At 37.9% G+C, this 22,062-nt stretch overlaps 1 protein-coding gene across 4 annotated transcripts in view; it reads right to left on the minus strand.

The window, feature by feature from the left end:
* Window positions 1-19,308, minus strand: part of SETX (senataxin) — an 87,890-nt gene extending 68,582 nt beyond the window's left edge. The window contains exon 1 of one of the 4 annotated variants that reach the window (XM_007475192.3): window positions 19,153-19,308. Coding sequence is in view for 2 of the 4 variants with exons in the window: in XM_056812615.1 (XP_056668593.1) it covers window positions 10,163-10,218 (56 nt within the window). In the remaining 2 variants the exon portion in view is untranslated. Of the gene's footprint in view, window positions 1-10,162; window positions 12,830-18,702; window positions 18,926-19,152 lie in introns of those variants that run through there. The other 3 variants (XM_007475193.3, XM_056812615.1, XM_056812616.1) reach the window with 3 other exon arrangements.
* Between the last annotated feature and the right edge of the window lie 2,754 nt (window positions 19,309-22,062).

Genomic DNA, 22,062 nt, shown 5'->3' on the forward strand with positions numbered 1-22,062 from the left:
CTTTTTGTCCTAGCCTGGGAATCCCATGATAGCCATGGGTTTTTCTGGATCATGAGGGGCTTTAGAGGTATGTAAGTAATGTTGAAAATCACATGCTCAAGACTGTAAACATCACAGCCCCACCCTTCTTTAGGATTGGACAGAGGGGAAGAGGAGAATCTAGCATCAGAATTGTTCTAAAAGTCTGTGATTATACCTAGAAGGGAGGACTTGTGTAGGCAGAATCCCTTTTCCTTCCCTTCCCCTCCTCCCTTTTCCCCTAAAGCTGCTTTTCTCTGCCAGCACCTAATCAAGTCTCCAGTCTGCTCATTAGAGTGATTTCTGGGGGTACAAACCTCCCCAGAATTCCACTCCATATAACCTTATTACCACAACTTCCTTAATTAAGACAAAGTCTCTTAACTAGCTAGAATTTGCAGAATTTAATTGACAAACTTTAACTCCATTGTTTAACTGAAGATAACAAGATAATTTTTTATTCAATTTTAGTATCTTTAAGATAAACCTGTCAAGTAATTATGTATAACTCCAGTGTTCATGGTTAATCTAAAAATTCCAACTTTATATGGAGTATTTACTGACCAATGTATTATTTTATCTGATAAAGATCTTCCCTTCCTACTATATGTTGTTTAATCTGTAAATTTTTACATTACCTATCCTCTGTAAAATTCATCTATGTACTAAGACCTATATAAAGTTGTTGAAAACGCTACCTAGGACCCACTGGTTTTTATATACCATGGGTCTATGCTAATGTCAACATGGAAATGTAGAGATCCCCAGTTGTGTCAACATGGAAATCTAGAGATCCCCAGTTAATTTAGTTTGAGGGCATAAACCTCAGGTTTTGACCTAGTCACAGCAGAGGTTTCCCCCTGAGGGAAGGTCCCTCTACACCAGACAATAGACATCTACTTCAGCTTTGGTGCAGCAAGCTGAAGGTCCTCAGTAAGGAGGGAGGGTGTGACATACTGGGAGAGGCTTCTGGAGACAAAAGAGCTACTTGACTTCGGATGGGATCTGCCTCCCACCTGAAGTGGATGTCTCTTGTCTGGTGAAGTGGGACCTTCCCTCAGGGGGAAACCTCTCCTGTGACAAGGTCAAAACCTGGGGTTTATACCCTCAAACTAAATAAACTGGGGATCTCTAGATTTCCATGTTGACACTAAGTATATGATAAAGTCGTTATTTAAATGTTTCTGTGTATTGATCAGTATGATTCAAGGCTGTACCTATCAATTTTTTGTCCTTTTAACACCCCCCTACCTCCCCACCCCACCACCAAACCCATACCTACTGTGAACCTTAAAAATTCCCAGACCCTACTTCATAAGATTGGATTAAGACCATTCCCCATTTGGGCAGTGAACTCTACTTAGATCAGGAATGTGAGAACTCTACTTCACCTACTTAAGTCTGCCCCAGGGGGAGATAAAGTTGTAAACTCTTTTCTGAACAATGAAAAGTACTTAAACCCAGATTATAATAAGGCAAAAAGTTCTTAAGATAAGTACCTATAAAGGTCAAGCAACTTATGAATTTACAAGGAACAAAGAGCTGAGAAACTTACTCAGAGCTTTCCTGGTGTTAATTACTCAAAAATTTACACCTTCTTAGGTGTGGACTAAGAATGATCTGTCCTTTGAAAAACGTCTACTGTGATTGGTAGATGGAAGAACTTAGGGGAGGTGACATAGGAGAAAATTCCCTATATAAGGAGATGAGAAATCTGAGAGAAAAGAAAGTCTCTAAGGAGGCTGTTGAGAAGAAGAGTCTCTAAAGAGGCTCTGAAGAGAATCTGATGGCTGGCTGAACTGGTGTCTATATTCTTGCTTGGACAGATCTTGTGGTGAGTGATTAAGGATCTCTCTCTTAAGACTCAGGTCTAGGCCATGTTGGCTTAAGGCCCTTCATACTTATTCCTTTCTTACTCTTTCTCTCTTTCTTTAATTCCTCATTGTATTAATTAATTAAAATATAAAACCCAGTTGACTTGGGTATATATTCATAACTGGGAATATTTCCCTGGTGACCACTTTATTTTTAATATAAAAAACATATTTCTGCGGTCACAATTTACTCATCCACTCTTTATCTACTACAATTTAAGTCTTCCACTATTTTAATTCACTACAGTTTATGACAACCAACTATTTTAATTATTACACTACTGTGTATTGTCTAAAGCAGAAGAGTGGTAAGAACTAGGCAATGTGACTTGCCCAGAGTCACACAGCTAGGAAGTGTAAGGCCATATTAGAACCAAGGACCTCCCATCTTTTAATCCACTGAGCCACCCAGCTTCCCCCTCCTTTAACAATTTTTATGTCACAGTTGATATAAAAAACAGATATCAATTTTTTAAAAAAGAACTATTTGGATACACGAGAAAAAGTACTTTGAACATTATGAGGCACTATACAAATATATAATATTATGTAGGACTGAATTAAACAGTTGTAACTTAGTATATGCTCATCAAGTTCAAAGTCCCACAACTAATCCTCAAATTTAGTCAGGAAATTATCTTCTAGCTAAAGGATTAACCCTAGGCCAGCTTTGGTGAAGATATGGCATGGGGTGCAGAGCCTACACAGAGGGAAGAGGCTCCTTTCCCTCACTTCTCCTTGAGGAAGGGCATTTTTTGCATGCCCCACCCCTCTATTCAGTCACCCAAAGCAAGCACTTTCTCCCTCAACTTGAATCTGCCCTCTGGGAACTAGAAAAGGGTCGCCAATGAAGCCCTAGGCAATTAATTCAAATCAACTATTCCAAACCTTATTTAGGAAGGTGATAATACTAACTGATTAGAAACAACAAAAACTATTTCTTAGTTCCACAAAAAAAAAAGTTCATTTGCATAAACCACAACCCTAACCCACAGAACCAATTAATTTGTATAAACTGAATTCCTAACCTAAACCAAGTAATCTAGGGAAGCAGGACTGAATCACTGCAAATATACAAACAAAAGTAATTTAAAACATTTATCTAATGTTGGAAGGTTGGCTCAATCATTTTCATTTTCTAAATATATTACCTGTTATATTTCAGAAGTCTACAAATGATACTATTCTTTAAGTATACAGATCATCATTTTTTGTTTTGGGTTCAAGTTTTAAACCCTTAGTGAACACTGATTTTATGTATCATATAAATACACATACTTATGTATATATGTGTGCATCCACAAAAAGAATGCCTTTGAAATAAGTACCACAGAGTGTGAACGTGAAACCCCTATCCCTATTAGCCTTTATGATTATTTTTATAACATAATCATTAGTTTTGAGCTAATAGTCAAGTAATATAGTTAGCTTTATATAAATTATAAGCCATAACTAAGAAAAATATAGCTTGGGTGGCATTAAATCTTGATGACAGGCACTTTGACCTTAAGCCTGTAACCCAAAAGTTCCTACCAAGGACATAAAGACAGTCATTCAGGAGGTGGAAGGCTGCCTTTAGGTGCTTGACATAAGGCGTTCAGTCAAGAGTATTGGATGCCCATCTACCAGGTGCAATGGCTTAGGTCAGTTGTCCTTAGCTACCATCTTTTAGGTCAAAATACAGGAGGTGACTGACTCCTGACAGGGATAAGAACTGTCAGCAAAAATCAGACCCTGTCCCCTTATTGCAGAGGCCTTGCAAAGGTCAGGCCTAACAACAGATATTAGTTATCACCCATGGTAATGATTTCTGTACTATCCAGCTTTATTTTTAGCACTTGCATCATTAATTAAGACCTGCTCATGTGCAAGATTTATGTTATATATATTTTAACTATATATTCTGTCTTTAATCTGACACTGTATCATCAGATTTCTGTACATAAAAAAAGCCATCTCCTAAGGCTCCATGTCTCCGGTCTTGACCAGGGTCTGGTTTTATTATGACACTGTCCTCTCTCAATAAACCTATTTCTTTTTGGCTTGGAGATCTCCCTGCCCCCCCAGCCCCCTTATTGGTATTTCTGCTAACAGAATTTTCCCCACAAAGGGGCAGGTAGGTGGCTCAGTGGATTAAGAGCTAGGCCTAGAGAACAGAGATTCTAGGTTCAAATGTAGCCTCAGAAACATCCTAGCTGTATGACCCTGGGCAAGTCACTTAACCCCAAGGCAAAAATTTATTAACCAAGGCACAAAAACCAAAAACCAAGTCTCCAAGCAAAAAAGAAATCCAGTCTTTCAATAAAGCCAGACTCTAGTTGGCAACTGAAGCCTAGGGAACAGATCCCTTATATAGCACAGTTAGGCTACAGACACTTTTGGGTCAAAAATAGATCAGAACCCTTTATACAGGGAGGACGAATCAGAAGTGGTATCAGAAATACAATGAGATCTGACATGTGGTTTGGTCTGTGTCATTTGGCCCATACCAAAGACACAAGTCTTTTGACCCAGTGTGAATAAGGTCAGAATTTTAAATAGGAGAGGGGAGTGGGGGCAGGGTGAGGGAAATATCAGAACAGAGTATATAAAATATTACAGAATCATGTGGGGATATGGGACTTCACATTCACACCCCCACTGCCTAGTCTAATGATGGCAAACCACTGAGTGCTGCACTCTAGCCCACCCCTATCTCACCCCCACCCCCTACCCCAGACTGGAGAAGGAAGAGGCACTTTTATTGGGCTGTTGGGCAGAGGAGCAGGTAGTGAGAGGTGCCTGTAGAGAGGGGGAGGAGAGGGCCCCAGTGCTCTGCTCCCCTCCAGCTATGTGCCATGCTGTGAGCTATGCTCCTCTCCAACCTCACCATGGGAATCACCTACACCATAGATTCAACAGGCTGCCCTGCCATCAGCACTGTATCCTCTCATGCAGCATATGAGTCCTCCTATCACCCCCCCCCCAAGCACCTTACCCCAGAGAAGGGGGAGGTAGAAAGTGCTCCCATTGGATTGCTGGGGAGAGGGGCAGGGGAAGTGAGGAATGTCCTTAGACACCTGGAGAGGGGGAGGGAAACAACTCTACCCCAGTCCCTCTGCCTTTCTAGTAACAAATTCTAGTGGGCTACTGCAGGTAGGCCCTTTTTGGCACATGTGCTATAGATTGACTGTCATTGGCCTAAGCCTTACTGCTCTTCGGCCATGGAACCAATACAGAGGGTTGATTCTAAGACAGAAAATAAGGATTAAGAAAAAATTCCCTGAAAAATATAGGCAGCCTTTTGTCTATGGTTCAAAAAATCATAACTGAAAACTGTCCAAATTAATCAGAATTAGGGGGCAGCTGGGTAGCTCAGTGGATTGAGAACCAACCCCAGAGACGGGATGTCCTAGGTTCAAATCTGGCCTGGGAAGGGGGGGGCAGCTGGGTAGCTCAGTGGATTGAGAGTCAGGCCTAAAGATGGGAAGTCCTAGGTTCAAATCTGGCCTCAGACACTTCCCAGTTGTGTGACCCTGGGCAAGTCACTTGACCCCCATTGCCTAGCCCTTACCACTCTTCTGCCTTGGAGCCAATACACAGTATTGACTCCAAGAAGGAAGGTAAGGGTTTAAAAAAAAATTAGTCAGAATTAGAAGTCAAAGTAAAGAAGGAATCCATAAATATGAGGGATGACAATAACAGGAAGAGAAAAGTAAATTCCTTGGTCCTAACTGCTTGGAAGGAAAGTGTAAAGAGGGAGAAAAGAATTTTGAGGGAGGATTCCTTAGACTGACTCTTACGACAGAGAATGGCTGAAAAATTTGTGCTATATGACCATATGGAATTTGTATTATATGACCGAATGGCATCATTAGAAATGATAGGAGACAATATCAGAGAATTATGAATTGAGTAACATAAGCAAGAATCAGAAGAATAATCTATAAAAAATGAAAGCAACATCGTAAGGAAAAACAAGTTTGAAATACTGAAGAACTCCGATTGCTGCACTTACCAAACATATTGCCAGAGGTCCTATGATGAAGCATGTTACCTATTTCCTAATAGAGAGGTGACTGACACAAGATTCAGAAACATATTTTTGGACATAGTTAACTGTGTGGATCTGTTTTGATTCACCTATACTTATCAGTTACACAAGATTTTCTTCCCTTTATATCTCACAGTTTTTAACGGGGAAGGGGGAATCTTGAGAATATGGGTTAGCAAAGGTAATTTTTTAAAAAGAGGGCTATTTTATTATAATACTTCTTTTTAAATGTATAGAAAAAAGCACAAACAACAGTTTTGAAAGTAATATGTGGAACTTTTTTTTAAAGAAAGAGGAGGAAAAAAATTTTAAGTTTCATATAGAATTCTCTTTTTTGTTTTGCTGTGTATATAGAAATGTTCTTTAGTGTTTAAGTTCAGAATCAAAAAATGTTTTAAATTAAGTCAGAGTATTTAGTGGTAAATATAGCTATAGAATCTGAAACGGAATTATTAACAGTGCTGTAATTACAATAGGGCACAGTTACTAAATATATATAAACTTTTATGCACAGCTTAACTATTTCAAAGGTGAGAAGAGAGTTAGAGGAAATCAATGGTATTTGTATAAAACTCATTTATAGGGTCTAATCAGTATTAACTAAGAACTTTAGGTAGATTTTTATACTCAATATATTTTACTCCTTTGTCTACCTACTTTTGGGGACAGAAAAGCTGGTTTTATTTTACTTTTCATTTGTTTTCAAAGGTAATAATGCAAATTTCATTTTTTTAGGAGTTAATGTTGAGGGCAGCTAGACAGCTCAGTGGATTAAGAGCCAGACCTACAGATGGGAGGTCCTGGATTCAAATCTAGCCTCAGACACATCCAAGTTCTTGGACCCTGGGCAAATCACTGAATATCCCTTACTGCTCTTCTACCTTGGGAACAATAAACAGTAATGCTTCTAATATGGAAAGTAAGGGTTTTTTTTAAAAAGTGTTAAAATAATTAACCCAAATTAAATGAATGAATACTTAGAAAAACAGATTAAAGTCACTGTCTACATACCTTACCTACACCCCCCCCCCACAAAAGAGTTAGTGTTTAATTTCCAGATCTCAAATTATATGATAAAACAATAATCCTTAAACTATCTGATACTGGTTAAAAATAAAAAAGATCAGTCTAGAAAAGGAAAAATAGAAACAAACTAAGTAATTCTGTTTTCAATAATTCTAAGAACAGAAACTATTTTGGGGAAATAACCTCCGAGTTGACAAAAACAGGAGAATAGTTTGGCAGAAATTAATTTTATACCATAATTTATAAGAAGCTCAAAATAGATAAATAACTTGAATTTTAAAGGCCATATCACAAAAAGCCATTATAACCAAGTAGTCAAAGGATAAGAACAAATACTTCTCAAAAGAATTCCAAACTATTAACAACAAGAGACACAAATTTCTAATAAGAAATCATTCCAGTACTAGAAACACTAGCAGTAGCAATTAGAGAAGAAAAAGAAATTAAAGGTATTACAATTGGCAATGAGGAGACCAAGCTATCACTCTGCGGATGATATGATGGTCTACTTAAAGAATCCTAGAGAATCAACCAAAAAGCTAGTTGAAAAAATCAACAACTTTAGCAAAGTTGCAGGATACAAAATAAACCCGCATAAATCATCGGCATTTCTATATATCTTCAACCCATTTCAGCAGCAAGAATTAGAAAGAGAAATTCCATTTAAAATAACCCTAGACAATATAAAATACGTAGGAATCTATCTGCCAAGACAAACACAGGAACTATACGAACACAACTACAAAACACTCTCCACACAATTAAAACTGGATCTAAACAATTGGAAAAACATTGATTGCTCATGGGTAGGATGAGCTAAAATAATAAAAATGACAATCCTGCCCAAATTAATTTACTTATTTAGTGCCATACCCATTGAACTAACAAAAAACTTTTTTAATGAATTGGAAAAAACCATAACAAAGTTCATTTGGAAGAACAAAAGATCAAGAATATCCAGGGAAATCATGAAAAAAATGCAAAGGAAGGAGGACTTGCAGTTCCAGATCTCAAACCACACTATAAAGCAGTAGTCATCAAAACAATATGGTACTGGCTAAGAGACAGAAAAAAGGATCAGTGGAATAGACTTGGGGTAAGTGACCTCAGCAAGACAGTCTTTGATAAACCCTAAGGTCCCAGTTTTGGGGACCAAAACCCACTATTTGATAAAAACTGCTGGGAAAATTGGAAGACAGTATGGGAGAGATTAGGTTTGGATCAACATCTCACACCCTACACCAAGATAAACTCAGAATGGGTGAATGACCTGAATATAAAGAAGGAAACTATAAGTAAATTAGGCAAACACAGAATAGTATACTTGTCAGATCTTTGGGAAAGGAAAGACTTTAAAACCAAGCAAGAACTAGAAAAAAAAATCACAAAATATAAAATCAATAATTTTGATTACATCAAATTAAAAAGGTTTTGTACAGACAAAACTAATGCATCCAAAATTAGAAGGGAAGCAACAAATTGGGAAACAATCTTCATTACACAAACCTCTGACAAAGATCTAATTACTTAAATTTATAAAGAGCTAAATCAACTGTACAAAAAATCAATCCATTCTCCAAATTGATAAATGGACAGGGGATATGAATTGGCAATTTTCAGTTAAAGAAATCAAAACTATTAAAAAGCACATGAAAAAGTGTTCTAAATCTCTTATAATCAGAGAAATGCAAATCAAAACAACTCTGAGGTATCACCTCACACCTAGCAGATTGACTAACATGACAGCAAAGGAAAGTAATGAATGCTGGAGGGGATGTGGCAAAGTTGGGACATTAATGCATTGCTGGTGGAGTTGTGAATAGATCCAAACATTCTGGAGGGCAATTTGGCTATGCCCAAAGGGAAATAAAAGACTGTCTGCCCTTGGATCCAGCCATAGCACTACAGGGTTTGTACCTAAAGAGATAATAAGGGAAAAGACATGTACAAGAGTATTCATAGCTGCGCTCTTTGTGGTGGCAAAAAAATGGGAAAATGAGGGGATACCCTTCAATTGGGGAATGGCTGAACAAATTGTGGTATATGTTGGTGATGGAATACTATTGTGCTCAAAGGAATAATAAAGTGGAGGAATTCCATGGGAACTGGAACAACCTCCAGGAATTGATGCAGACTGAGAGGAGCAGAACCAGGAGAACATTGTACACAGAGACTGATACACTGTGGTACAATCAAATGTAATGGACTTCCCCATTAGTGGCAATGCAGTGACCCTGAACAACTTTGAGGAATCTATGAGGAAAACCACTATCCACATTCAGAGGAAACACTGTGGGAGTAGAAACACCAAAGAAAAAAACAACTGCTTGAATACATGGATCGAAGGGATATGATTGGGGATGTAGACTCTAAATGAACAACATGGAAATAGTTTCTGATCAAGGACACAAGTAATACCCAATAAAATTACACGTTGGCTGGGGGAAGGGTTGGGGAGGGAAGGAGGGAAATAATGTGATTATTGTAACCAAGGAATAATGTTCTAAATTGACTAAATAAACTAATTCAAATGGGAAAAAAAATCATTCCAATTATTAAGAAAAATGTGGATCAATTAAAATAAAGTTGAGTTTTCATCCCCTACCCACCCAGAAAATTGGCAAAGGTAACAGAAGACTAAAATAACTAATTTTGGAGTGGCTACAAAAATCCAAGCATGTTTATATATAATTAGTAGAACTTTGAACTGGTACAATTATTCTCGAAAGCAATTTGAAATTATTCAAAAAGACTGATGAAAATTCCATACCTTTAGAACCAGAGATTCCATCCATAACCATATATACCAAGGAGGTCATTAACAAAAAGAAAGGCACTTTACTAATGAAACTAAAATAGCACTTTTCATGGTAGCAAAGAACTGAAAACAAAGTGGATATCCATTAAATTGGGGAATGGCTAAATAAAGTACAGTATATGAAAGTAATAGAACAGAGAACCAGACTATAAGAAACAGTGAACATGAAGAATACAGAGAAGCATTGAACTCATGACTGAATGAGATACATCAGGGCTGAATGATACATCGGGACTGAATGATACAAAGTAAAGTCTGCAAAACTGGAAAAACAATAAAATGATTACAACCATGTAAATGGAAAGACCAATAATCAAAAAAAAAAAAACAAAAAAATTAATGCTGTCAAACTATAATTATGATTGGCTCCAATGAAGAGATATGAATAGATACCTCTCCCCCGTCCCCCTGCTCCTCTGCAGAGGTTGGGGTCCAAGGGTGTGAATCATTGCGTATGTTAGATTTTTTCGAAGTGTTGACCAGTTTTGCTGTATTTTTTCCTCTTCTTTCTCTTAAAAAAAAAAATTCTTTGTTATATAAAGAATGGTTCTGTGGGGAAGGAAGGGAATGATACAAGGGGAAATCTAGGCAATGTAAAAACAAATATTTTAAAAATCTTTTAAAAAAAGAATAATGTAAAAAATGAATGCATGGGGAAACAAACCACAAAAGTTCAATTCCATGTACAATCCCCTTTTTTGGTTTTTTAATATATAAATGTCTATCTGTTGATTATTAAGTTTTTAATTTAGGAAAATTTCTTTTTATTTATGATGGAATGTTATTGCATTGTTAGAAATGGGAAGCAGGTTGATTTTAGAAAAAATATGAAAAGATTTATATGAAATGGAGAGTGAAATAAGCAGAACCAAGAGAACATTGTATACAGCAACAGTCACATTATTTGAAGAGTAACTGTGAATGACTAAGCTCTTCTGAGTAATACAACCATTCAAATCAACTACAAAAGATTTATGAAGGAAAATGTTACCCCTTCCAGAAAAAGAACTGATATATGGAAATATGAATTGTATGGTTATACACACATACATGAATATTCTAATTTTATGATAAAGGGAAAGAGAAAACTCAGAACTCAAAATGTAATAGATAATTTTTTTTAAAACCCTTACCTTCCATCTTGGAATCAATACTGTGTATTGGTCCCAAGGCAGAAGAGTGGTAGGGCTAGGCAATGAGGGTGAAGTGACTTGCCCAGGGTCACACAGCTGAGAAGTGTCAGAACCTCCCGTCTCTAGGACTGGCTCTCAATCCACTGAGCTACCCAGCTGCCCCCAATAGATAAATTTTTTAAAGAAAGCAATGGTTGTAGGGAAAGTTCTTAACTAAACAGGGGACAGAGCAATCAGGAAAAGTAGGAAGACAATGTCAATTACATACAATTAAAAAACTTTTTCACTGACAAAACCACAACTAGAAAATGAAGCAAAAATGGGTAAAAATCTTTACTTCAAATATCTCTGATAAAGGTCAGATATGGAAGATATATAGGAAAGTAACACAAATGCATTAAGAACAAAAGCCATGCTAAATGGACAAGTAGTCAAAGAATATAAATGAAAAGTTCTCAAAATAAAAATGACAAAATATTAACAACCATATTAGTGACTTCCAAATCACTATTAAAAAAAAAGAAACCCAAACAACTCTAAGTTTTTATCTAACACCCAGTAAATTGCAATGACAAAACAAGGTAATAGTGTTGAAGAAGATGAAGACATACATTAATACACTGCTGATGGAATTGTAAAGTGGTCCAACCATTCAAGAAAACAATTTGAAAGCATACTAAAAAAATTAATTATTGAAATGTCCACACCTGGAGATCCAAGTATGATCTTATATTCCAGTACTAGGAACATAGCCCAGGAAGAATAAAGACAAAATGAAAGGTCCCACATAAACCAAATAAAGTACCTACCTCCCATGGTTGTTGTGAGGATAAAATGAAGTATTTCATAAGGCACTTGGCAAGCTTGTTAGTGCTATATATGTGCTAGCTAATATTATTATAATGGTACCCTCAAGAAATCAGCCACAGGATCAGCTCAGACCTTCCCTCCAAAAACACAAAGAGTCTAGATTATAATATCAAGTCCACAAGTCAGGAAATACACTGGAAGAATGAGCAAACCAAAAAGAATCCCACCATTAAAAAAAACAGAGATGCTCTAGACACAAACCCAAAAGAGAATGACTCAAAAAAATCTATACGCAAAGACTTAAAGAAAAACAATGCAGCCACAAATTCAACTAGAATCACTGAAAAAGATGTACAATTTTTTTTAAAAATGTTTTTGTCAATGAAATGAGAGCTTGACGAAAAAAATAGAAAAGAAATGAGAGCTATGGAAGAATTGCAAACAGGTTGGCACAAGAAGTGCAAAACAAAAGTCCTTGAAAATTAGAATGGATCAAACAGAAGTCAATGACCCCATGAGACAATAAGAAATATTAAAACAAAGTTAAAAGGGAAAAAAAGAAGAGGAAGAAAATCTAAGGTTATCTCATAGCAACAACTGACCTGGAAAAAAAAGATCTAGGAGAAAAAAATGTTTAAATCATTGGACTACTTGAATGTCATTGTTGAATCTTAAAAGAAGACTGCCCAGATGTCTCAGGAACCAGAGAGCAAAGTGGAAATAGAAAGAATACCTGGTTATCTCCTGGAAAATAAGATAAAATAAAGTAAAAATTCCCAGAAACAGTAAAAATCCAGAGCTCCCAGGTCTAAAATACTGTAGACAGCTAGAAAGAAAGAATTAAAATATCCAGGAGCCACAATCAGAATCACACATGATTTAACACCAAAAAGGGAGCAGATAGCTTAGAAAACAATATTCTAAAAAGGCAAATAACATAGGTTTATAAACAAAAATAACTTGAGTACAATGCTACTGAGGAAAAAATAGACCTTTAATAAAATAAGAGTACTTCCAAGAATTCCTAATGAAAATAGAACTGCATAGAAACTTTGAAGTTCAAATATAACCTAAGAAACATAAAAATGTAAACATGAACAAGCAATCTTAAGGGACTAAACAAGTATAAACTGCTTACATTCTAATATAGGAGATTATACATGTGTCCCTACTGAACCCCATCATCATCAGGGATCAGAGAGGAAGCCTAATTAAATAGGTCTATGTGTGATTCTGCCATTTCTTAATGATCTTAAGTAAAAAAAGAGTGAAACACTGGAGGGAAAGGGGGGAGGAAGGTTAGAGAAAATTGTCTCACATGATCAAGATATGCAAGTAGACATCTATACAAACAAGAAGGGGATGGAAGAAGCAGCTAACACTTCAACCTCATTCTTAACTGAAGAGGTTAAAAGATGGAAAATATACATATACACAGAGCTAAAAATACAAATATATCTCACTATACAGGGAAATAGGAGAGAAAAGGGGTAATTAGTGGAAGGATAGGTTAAGGAAGAAACTGGTCCCAAACAAAACAAACTCTAAGGATATAGAAAACTATTTGGCCAAGAATGGGAATCTGAGGAAGTACCCAACAATTGTAGAATGACTAAACAAGCTATATAAACAAATACCATAGAATACTAGTGTGTTATAATAAATGATGAAGGACATGGTTTCAGAGAAACCTGAAATGAACATGAATTGATGAGGAATGAACAAAATCTGAACATCTTATACAGTGACAGCAGCATGATAATGACAATTTTGAAAGAACCTGGAACCCTTATAGGCACCAAGGTGGCTCAGTAGATAAGAGAACTAGGCCTAAGGGAAGTCTTGGGTTCAAATTTGACCTCAGACACTTCCTTACTACTGTTAGGGTGGGGGCACTGAACCAGGTGGGGCCTGAGATTCTGGCCCTCCTGGAGGCTGTGTGGTTCCCCTATGGATAGCTGGGCCTGCCAGATGGCAGGACTCACTTACCAGAAGCAGCAGGGGGACAGCTAGCAAAAAGAATACATGACACCACACATAGGAGAGAGAAACTACTAACCCCTGGTACACCCACCTTTTTTAACTCTTCTCCCTGGCTCACTATTCTAATCGCGTCCCTTATAATCTTAATCCTACTCTTAACATTTGGCCCCTGCATTTTCAACCGCCTTGTTCAGTTTGTGAAAGACTGTCTGGACGCCATCCAGGTGTTGGCCCTCCAACAACAGTATCAACCCCTAGCCACCATCTAGCCCCGGGCAGAGGGCTACAAGCTGTCTCAGTGGGCGGACCTTCCCTCTGCCCCCTAAGAGAAAAAGAAGTGGGAAATGAGGGAGGCCTGAGCAGGAAACTGCTTGGCCATGGAATTCAGAACATCTGTAAGCAGACATAAACATATCAAGGTCCCAATAGCAGTATGTACCAGATAAGGACTTAGGGGCCAGACATGCTGGTGGGGAGTAGGGGTATAAACCTCTGGACTAACGGGCTGGGGGGGGGGACTGACTCTGTACTGAGTCCCCTGGTACGTACCAGACTAATAAATGACCCTTTTGCCTGATTGCATTGTCTATCGGTCTTCCGTGGTGGTGGTGGGCAACAACCCGGACCCTAACACTACATGACCCTGGGCAAGTCCCTTTTCCCCAATTGCCTAGCCCTTACTCTTCTTCAGCCTTAAAACCAATAGTATCAATTCTATGAAAGAAGGTAAGGTTTTAAAAAAAAATTCAGAAACTCTGCTCAGTGTATCAGGAACCATGTTTCAGAGGACTGATGAAATACGCCATTTACGTCCTGATATAGAGATGAACAAGATTTTTTTTGGATATGACCAATGTAGAAAAAATTTGTAAAACTATACATTTATAAAACGGTTTTGTTTTTCTTTCATTCCCAATGGGGGTAAGTGGTGTGAATGCAAAGGGAAGAAGGTAGATTTTTGATGACTCTAAAAATATAATTTAAAAAAAGAAATAGGTTTAAGTTGCAGAAAGACAAATTTAATTTTAACATCAGGAAAAACTTCCTAACAATTATATAGTTGCCCAAAAGTGGAATGAGCTGCCCCAAGAGGTGGTAAGTACTCTCTAAATGGAGAGGTAATGGGATCCAGGAGTCCAAATGGATGGACATATTTTTTTTTTTTTGCTATTGCCAATGTAAGAGTTTTGCTTGACTATGACATGTTAGTAATGGGTTTTGTTTTTCTTGCTTTATCATGGGGTATGTGTGTGTGGGGTGTGGATAAAAAAGTATAGGAAGGGCAGAATAAAGATCAGAAAATATTTTTTTTTTAATTCTTTGCCGGTTTTTGGGAGTAAGGAACAAAAAAGATTTTGGACACTTTAGAGGCTGCCCATTTTCTTGTGTTGTTGCCAACACTGACTGGCCCTTTGGAGAGGGAATTAGGAAGACTCTGGTAACACTTAAAAAGTGTTTAAAAAACAACTACTTAATGACATGGGTTGATGGGGATATAGACTCCAAATGATCACCCTAGTACAAATATCAATAATATGGAAATAGGTCTTGATCAATGATATATGTAAAACCCAATGGAATTGCCTGTTGGCAAGGATAGGAGGGGGTTGGGGGAGGGGAGGGAAAGAACAAGAATCTTGTAACCTCGGAAAAATACTCTAACTAATTAAAATAAAATTTTACAAACTTGGAGAAATAAATATACATTTGATGCTTTCAAAAATAAAAAATATTTAGAGAGTGGCCTCAGGTTCAGCAGCTTATAAAATCTTAAAAAAATAAATTTCAAAATTATTTAAAATTTAAAAAATTACATGGTACTTCTAATTCTAAGCCAGTGCCATTTATACTTCCAAATCAACAATTTTGTAAAAATTTTACATACAGTTTTATGGACAAACATTTTCATAGTGTGTAAATATTGATGCTTTCCTCTCAACTAAATCTTAAGAGAGTAGCCTGGGGCACTCACTGAAAGGTTAAGTGACTTGCCAAGGGCTGAAAACCAGTTGATCAGGACTCTGAGGCTAGTTCTTTGTCGAGCTCAGTTGACATGAACAAATATTTCTTTTGGCATATATTATTTTTGGTTTTAAAAAACCATGGTCAGTAACCATTTTCAATCATACAGCACTCCTGCATATATCTCTTTTAAAGTGTTTATTGACAGGACTATTTCAATTATCTATATTTTATTTTTATGTGCTCAAGACAAAGGTCTTTTTTAAATCTAATATAATTTCCAGAATATGAAGAAATCACAGAATGTCAAAAGACGGAAAGGATTTCCAAAATGATTCTGTTTGATCTTTAACTTGCTATTGCACTTAATATATATTATCTTTGTTACATTTAGTTGTGCATTTGTGATCTCCTCTTACTACACTGAATTCCATGAGGGTAGGGAAAATGTTTTACATAAACCTTATATCTCTACTATATTTCTTACATATAGTAAAAACTTAGTAAGTTTTTAATACAATTCTACATTTACTATGCACCTACTGTATGCATGTGATAGGCCTAGTCAAAGAAATATGAAATTTAGGTAAGTCATGTCTTCATGATTTCCAGCCTTATAGAAATAAAATATAAACATAACTATAATATGCATTCTAATCTATAATTACATTAGCTGAGTTCAAAATAAAATGTTACATGAGGTCTTGTGGGAGGGGAGTAATATAATGTAGGGGAAATTGAGGGGAGGATTTAATCAGGAGTTGATATATATGAATTAAATAAGTGGGAGGACTAGTACAGGCACTATAAACAGCAAAGTCTATATAGAGGGCTGGGGAAGCATAGAGTATATGGCGGGGAAGGAACAATTAGGTTCAACTTGGCTATAGGAAGAGGAATAATAAGAAATTATTTCACATTTGTATGGCACATAAATGATTTACAAAAGATGAAACTGAAAAAATAGGAATGTTCCAGACTGTATAGGCCTTGAATACCACATTGGGGAATCTGAACTTTATTTGGCAAATAATAGGAAGCCAATAAATACTTTTAAACAGAGGAGTAACATGACGATACAAAAGAATTAATTTAGCAATGATATAAAGTATAGACTGGAAGAGACAAAGGATGGTTAGATTCATAAAAAGTTACTGTTCAGGAAGACTGGTCTATATGAGGCCTATACAAAGGATGATACAGTAGAAAGAGGAAACAGATTCAAAATGCTGAACTGAATTGAATCCTCTGGTTTTACAGACTTGAAGACCAGGGCCCAGAATGAAGAAAGTGCTGGAAGTCATACAAGAGCCAGGACAAGAACCTAGGTTTCTTGAAAGAACTAATAACTATATCATAGGTGTTAAAACACATTGTACCTCAAAACTCAAAATGCAGCAGAACCTGATTAATCTGTTTAGCATTTTAATTAGGAAATGAATAACAAAATAAAAATACATTATAGTATAGATAATGTTGATTTGTGGTTTTCTAAGTTAATATGCCTTCATGTAGATCCTTTTCTATTTGTGTTTGCAGTGTACTACACATACCATCAACTGTAAGTTGTAGTGGAAAAAGACACTGGTTTTGGAGTTTGAGGGCAGTTATATGTGTCATCTAGGGCATTTAACCAGACTTTGATTCAGGAGACAAGAATTCAAATCTTGGATCCCATACATCCACTAATTACAAATATGAGCAAGTCACTTCACTTTTTTGGGCCACAGTTTCTTCATCTATGAGGATAATATTTACAGGACCAACCTCATTGGGTAACTTCTGTAGTGTTATATAAATGTCATTACAAATATAAATAGAATCACAATAGTTAACAATGACTATTTTTTTAATTTACAAAAGACTTTAAATGTATCCATTTGACATAATGACTTCAGCATCAATAAAGAACATGTAAGTGGAAAAGGAAATGAGTATGTCATGTACAGAGAGAGAGATAACAAATGTAAAGCTGGAGTGCTACAGTAAAGATTTGGATGAACCTAAAGAAAGCCTTCGGCATATTGTACAGATCCTACATGGAGTATTTATGGAAGAATCATGCAAAAAGAGATATGGAGGGAATTCAAATCAAACATTTATTAAATACCTACCAAGTATAGGGCACTGTGCTAGGGACTAGAAATTTCAAAGACAAGAATTAAACAGCCCCTGTTCTCTAGGACAGGGTTTCTTAACCTTTTTTGGGGGGAAGGGGGGTGTCCTGGACCCCTTTGGCAATTTGGTGAAGCCTATAGAGCTTTTCTCAGGATATTCTTTCTTTATAATTGAAGATGATGCTAAATTTCAGAGGTTAAAAATATAACTTTTTCCCTCAACAAAGTTCACTGAACCCCAGAAACTGATTACTCATGGACCCCAGGTTAAGAACCCCTATTCTGGAAGTTTCCATTCTACAATTATACCCTTACTAAGATTGTGGCTCCACTGATGTATAAAATAACATACAGCATACCCAGAACACACACAGGCACAACCAGGCCATTTTGTAAATAGTCAATCCCTTCTGCTAAGTGTGGTGTAGGATTTGAATAATAAAAACCTGGGTTCCAGTACCAGCTTTGAAACATACTAGCTGTGTGACCTTGGATAAGTCATTTCACCTAATGACTCCGTTTCCTCATCTGTAAAACGAAGACGACCTTCTAATATTGACTGTAAATAGCAGTAAAGTTGCCGATCTGCTTTTGACAGAGGAGTTTCCTCGGAAAGAGATCCCACACCGATGAGAGACCCCACAGTTCCTGACCAAAAAAAAGGAGGGGGGCAAAAATAGGGATGATCCCTTTCTCTCTCACACAGTTGGTTGGTTAAGGAAAGCAAGAGGGAAACCTTAAAACTCCAGAGAAAGGGAAGCGATTAGGTTTTCTTTTTTAAGCCTCCCTACCGCCGCCCAACCCCCCGCCGCCGCCGCCGCCGCCGCCCCGCCCCCGCTTGAGTCTACCCTCCCACACAGGGACGGCTACCAAAACCCCGCCCCACCCCAGGCCGACGCCGAAATCCAAGCCCGGAAGAATCCCTCACCAGCCCTCGGGCGGTTACCCGCCACCTCAAGGGAGGGAAACGCCACAAAGTCCGTCGCAGTGCGGGGCACAGCCCCGGAGGAAGTTGGGAGAAGGAGCCCCAGACGTAGCCTCAGGAGAAAATTCCTCAGTCGAGGGAAGGTTAGGGAAGAGCGCGCGAGATCGAGGGGGAGGGGAGAGAGTTCGAGATTGAGAGGGGAGGGACGTAGTCAGAGATGCACGCGGACTGCGCATGCGGACTTTGCTCCTCCTAACCCACCCCCCACACCCGCCCCCGGGCTTCTGGAACAGTCGTTACCAAGAGAGCCCTAACTCTCCATCCTATTCTTTCCCGGTGCGCGCGCGCGCGCGGCCCACCATTTCGCTACCCACTTCCGAGCGACCCGTAGAGCCACAACACAAACCTCCACCCATCCTCCACTCTCCCCCCAACTCGTGTTCTTCTCCTCACCTGACTAAGACTTCACTCACTCAGTCACTCACTCACTCGGCTTCACCTCCTTCTGCCGCTATCCGGTCGCCATGCCGGGGCTCGAGCCAGGCAGAAGTGGCAGAGGGGTGGGGGAGGGGAGGGGGAAAAGGCAGGACGCTAGTCTCATCCGGAAGTATTGCTGCCGCGGGCGCGCGCGCCTCCGGTTCCTCCCCCTTCCCCGCCTACCTCACGTCTCTGACACATCCCTGGATAAGCCCTGCCCTTAGTGAGGGTTTTTTATTTTATATTTCGTTGTGTATATAACCATCAGTTAATACAGATATTTGATTATACAAAGAAGGCCCAGAAAAAATGATTGTATGTGAAATTGTGAATCACTCATGTAATTTTTTTAAGTGGCTATGTTGTGGAAGTATAGTATATTGCTAAACCAATACTAATGATTAATGCTTGCAATTTATGCTTGACTAATCCTGCAGTTTATGTTTAACTAGTGCTCAGTGGTGAGAAATGCAAGATTTCAGAATTTGAGGGCACTTCCTATTAATACCCCTTACTGTTGTCAGCCCCCATCAGCTATTAAATTTAACATTCTAGTAACAAAAAAATACCCTGATTATCTCAATCTCTTTGTGGTGTGTTTTTTACATGTTTAAGGACCCTTATTTGTGCCTCACTACCCACCAACTTTTAGGGCAGCTTGCAGTAGATAGAAATGCTGGACCTGAAGTCAGGATGCCCTGAGTTCAAATTTGACCTTCTAAATTTAATAGTTGTGTGACTCTGGGCAAGACACTTAAACCATGTTTGCTTCTTTTTCCTCATCCATAAAATGAGGATAATAATAGCATCTAGCTCCCAGGGTTGTTCTGAGAATAAAATGAGCTAATAATTGTAATGTGCTTAGCACAGTGCCTGGCACAAAGTTCTATATAAATGTTGGCTATTGTCATCCTCATTGAAACCTTCCCCCTTGGAAATATGTAAGATCAAGTCAATCTATCATTCGATACAAACTTCACATTTTAAAAAATGTTATGTCATATATTCATTTTTATTATGTGCTCTTACTTTGTGCCAGGTACTTTGATTATCATTGTGGATACAAGGAAAGGGAAAGTCTCTGCTCTCAAGAAACTCATAGTTTAATGGGGGAGACAACATGCAAACAATCATTTACAAAAACAGTATAGATGAGATATACCTGAAAGTTATATCTATATAATATATATAACTAAGCCAAAACTTAGTTTCATCCTCAGTCTTTTGAAGTCATGTTTTAGTAACTGTAAAGATAAGCATTCTGAACATTTTTATGGTCACTGTTCTGTTCATTTGGCATAAGGTCAAATTCTCTTGCCAGGTTTCATTGGCTGATATCTTTATAATTTCTAATATTCTATTACATTTATATACCATTGGTATGGGCATTGTACCCCTAGAAACTCAGGTACACTATTATCAGGTAAATTCCTTTGTTCCCTTACACTCTCAGATTCCCAACCCAAAACATCTGATTATCCTTCTTTGATTGTCCCATTGATTTGAGATGGACAAAGAGACACAACTCATCCATCTGTCCTCCAAATCTGGAGAACCATCCCCATGCCTTTGGGCAAACCTCCCCAACCCCTTGCCCCAGAGTCTTGTCCTCACTGCTGTAAAAGAATATAAAAACCTCAGAATTGATGCCTACTAGGAGCAACCCTCCAGAATCGCTCCACTCATGCTGTCTTGCTGTCCTCCTGAGGAGCAGCTCTTCCATCCATGCTGTTCCACCTAAGAGGCAGGCTTCCACCTATGCTGCCTCCTGGTCAGATTCAACATTACTTTCCAAATTAATAAGTTTCTCTTTATTTTTAAGCCAAGTTTCAGAGTTTTGCATTCTTGCAAAAGATATCCTTCCCAAGCCCCAGGGGTTCCCCTCTAAACCCCACAACACCATGATGTTTTCAGCCATTACCCAACTGATGGACATCCACTTTGCTTCCAGTTCTTTGCTACAGAAAAAAAAGTGTTGCTATGAATATCTTTATACATATGGACCCTTTCATTCTGACATTGATATCTTTAGGATCCTTTTTTCCTCCTACTATATTTTTCTTTAAGGGAGAAAAAGTACATGAAAGGAAGAAAGATCTCCCAAGGACAAAAAATTGTTCATACCTTTGAATCCATCAATACTACTACTAGGTCTGTATTCCAAAGAGATCAAAGCTAGGGGAAAAGGACCTACTTGTACAAAAATATTTCTAGCAGCTCTTTTTGTGGTGTTAAAAAACTGGAAACTAAAGGGTTGTCCATCAAATGGAGAATGACTGAACAATGTGATTGTAACAGAATACTTTTACACATTAAGATCACAAAAAAATCTGGAAAGACATATGAGGTGATACAAAGTGAAATGAGCAAAACCAGGAGAACACTGTAAACAGGAACAACAATAAAGAACTATGACCAATTGTGAATGACATTATTATCAGAAAATGCAAAATCTGGGACAACCAGGACCAATGAAGAAAAAGGTTATCCACTATTTTAGAAGGCACCGACATAATCTGAATACAGATTGAAGTATGCCATTTTCACTTCCTCCATGAATTTTTCTTTAGTCTAAGTGATAATATGTATCTTCTTTTATAACATGATATACAAAGAAATATGTAATATAGGAGTAGATGATATGAACAACCTATAACAATGACATTGAACCTGTGGCACGGTTGCCAAAGATGGCATACAGAGCACTCTTTGTGGGCATGTGGCCACCACATTCCTCCTTCCCCTTTTTGTTACTAGAAAGGCAGAGGGACTTGGGCAGAGCTGCTCCCCTCCCCATCTCCACTGTACCTGAAGACATTTTTTTCACATGCCCTTCCCCTCTGCTCACCAGCCCAATGGGAGTGCACAGTGGGTAAAGATGGGTGG

Source organism: Monodelphis domestica, chromosome 1 (genome assembly GCF_027887165.1).
Source record: "Monodelphis domestica isolate mMonDom1 chromosome 1, mMonDom1.pri, whole genome shotgun sequence".
Lineage (NCBI taxonomy): Eukaryota > Metazoa > Chordata > Mammalia > Didelphimorphia > Didelphidae > Monodelphis > Monodelphis domestica.